Below are 1,067 nucleotides of genomic sequence, written 5' to 3'. Positions count from 1 at the left end.
TGGCTGCAGTGTGGTGGGGGGGGGGGGGGGGAGGGGGATGTGGAGCAAATTTTAACTCAGATTTTCAATACTTATCAGTAAACCCCCACCCATTTCAGCCTCCCAAATACACAAAGCACAGTTTGCTTGGTAACTCACCTTCACCGTTTCAAAATACACTGCAATTCAGACTTACGTGATCTCATAACCATTTCCAAATGCTGAACAATCCAATTGTGTTTTCCACTCAAGGGGCTCTTTGAAGACAAATGCTGCTTCCCGAGGATGTCTAGTGCTGAAGTCCTCCACAAACTTAATAATTTGATTTAAAAGAGATTCGTTCAAAGGGGTGATTTCGAGTGTGCCAGTTCCAGAACCAGCAGCAGTCCACTGAGCTGCCCTGGCCAATGCTGCTCCCATGGTATCAGTCAACTAGTACCAAACACCTTAGCAAAGAAACAGTCAGAGAATGACCAGCCTGAGCTCTCAAATGACAAATGCAATAAGCTGTGGATGCTATAATTTGGAATAAACATAGAATCATAGTTACTGAGGTTGGAAAAGACCTTTAAGATCATTAAGTCCAACTGTTAACCCAGCACCGCCAAGTCCATCACTAAAGCATGTGCCTACACTTCTTTTAAATCCCTCCACCACTTCACTGGGCAGCCAGTTATAACTTATTTTAAGCAAAAACTCCTGCTGTAGCACTTTGGGGGGCAGAAAATACAGAAACATATCTAGCAATGATTCTTTTAACTCAATCAAACCCTTGAAGTGGGGAAGGGAGAACTGAGGAAAACAACTCACAAATTTTAAAGAAATAGAAGGTGAAAACACAAGTTTTTTCATCTTAATTCGTTCCCGGTGCTATTAGAAACTCGGGGAGCTGCCAGCAGAAGGTCTCTGTTGTGGCTGTAAAAAAGGCACTTGGGTTCTCCTTGTGAAGTTGATCCCACTGTTAGAAACCGTATGTGCAGGTGGACAGACACATACAACCCCAGCAATGACCCTCCTCAGACACTTTCTTTAAACGTAGGAAAACGGGGGGTGTCAGACCTGCCCGCCAAGCCTGGAGAGGCCGGGAG

General features: G+C 44.7%; 1 protein-coding gene across 1 annotated transcript in view; it reads right to left on the bottom strand.

Moving 5' to 3' along the window:
- Positions 1 to 399, bottom strand: part of LOC104405598 (armadillo repeat-containing protein 4-like) — a gene marked incomplete at its 3' end in the record, with an annotated part of 10,559 nt that extends 10,160 nt beyond the window's left edge. The window contains exon 1 of the mRNA XM_010014346.1: positions 176 to 399. Within this exon, the coding sequence (XP_010012648.1) occupies positions 176 to 399 (224 nt within the window). The remainder of the gene's footprint in view (positions 1 to 175) is intronic.
- Between the last annotated feature and the right edge of the window lie 668 nt (positions 400 to 1,067).

This window comes from Nestor notabilis, unplaced genomic scaffold (assembly GCF_000696875.1).
Source record: "Nestor notabilis isolate BGI_N333 unplaced genomic scaffold, ASM69687v1 scaffold16295, whole genome shotgun sequence".
Taxonomy (NCBI): Eukaryota; Metazoa; Chordata; class Aves; order Psittaciformes; family Psittacidae; genus Nestor; species Nestor notabilis.
This window is presented reverse-complemented; position numbering and strand designations above follow the sequence as displayed.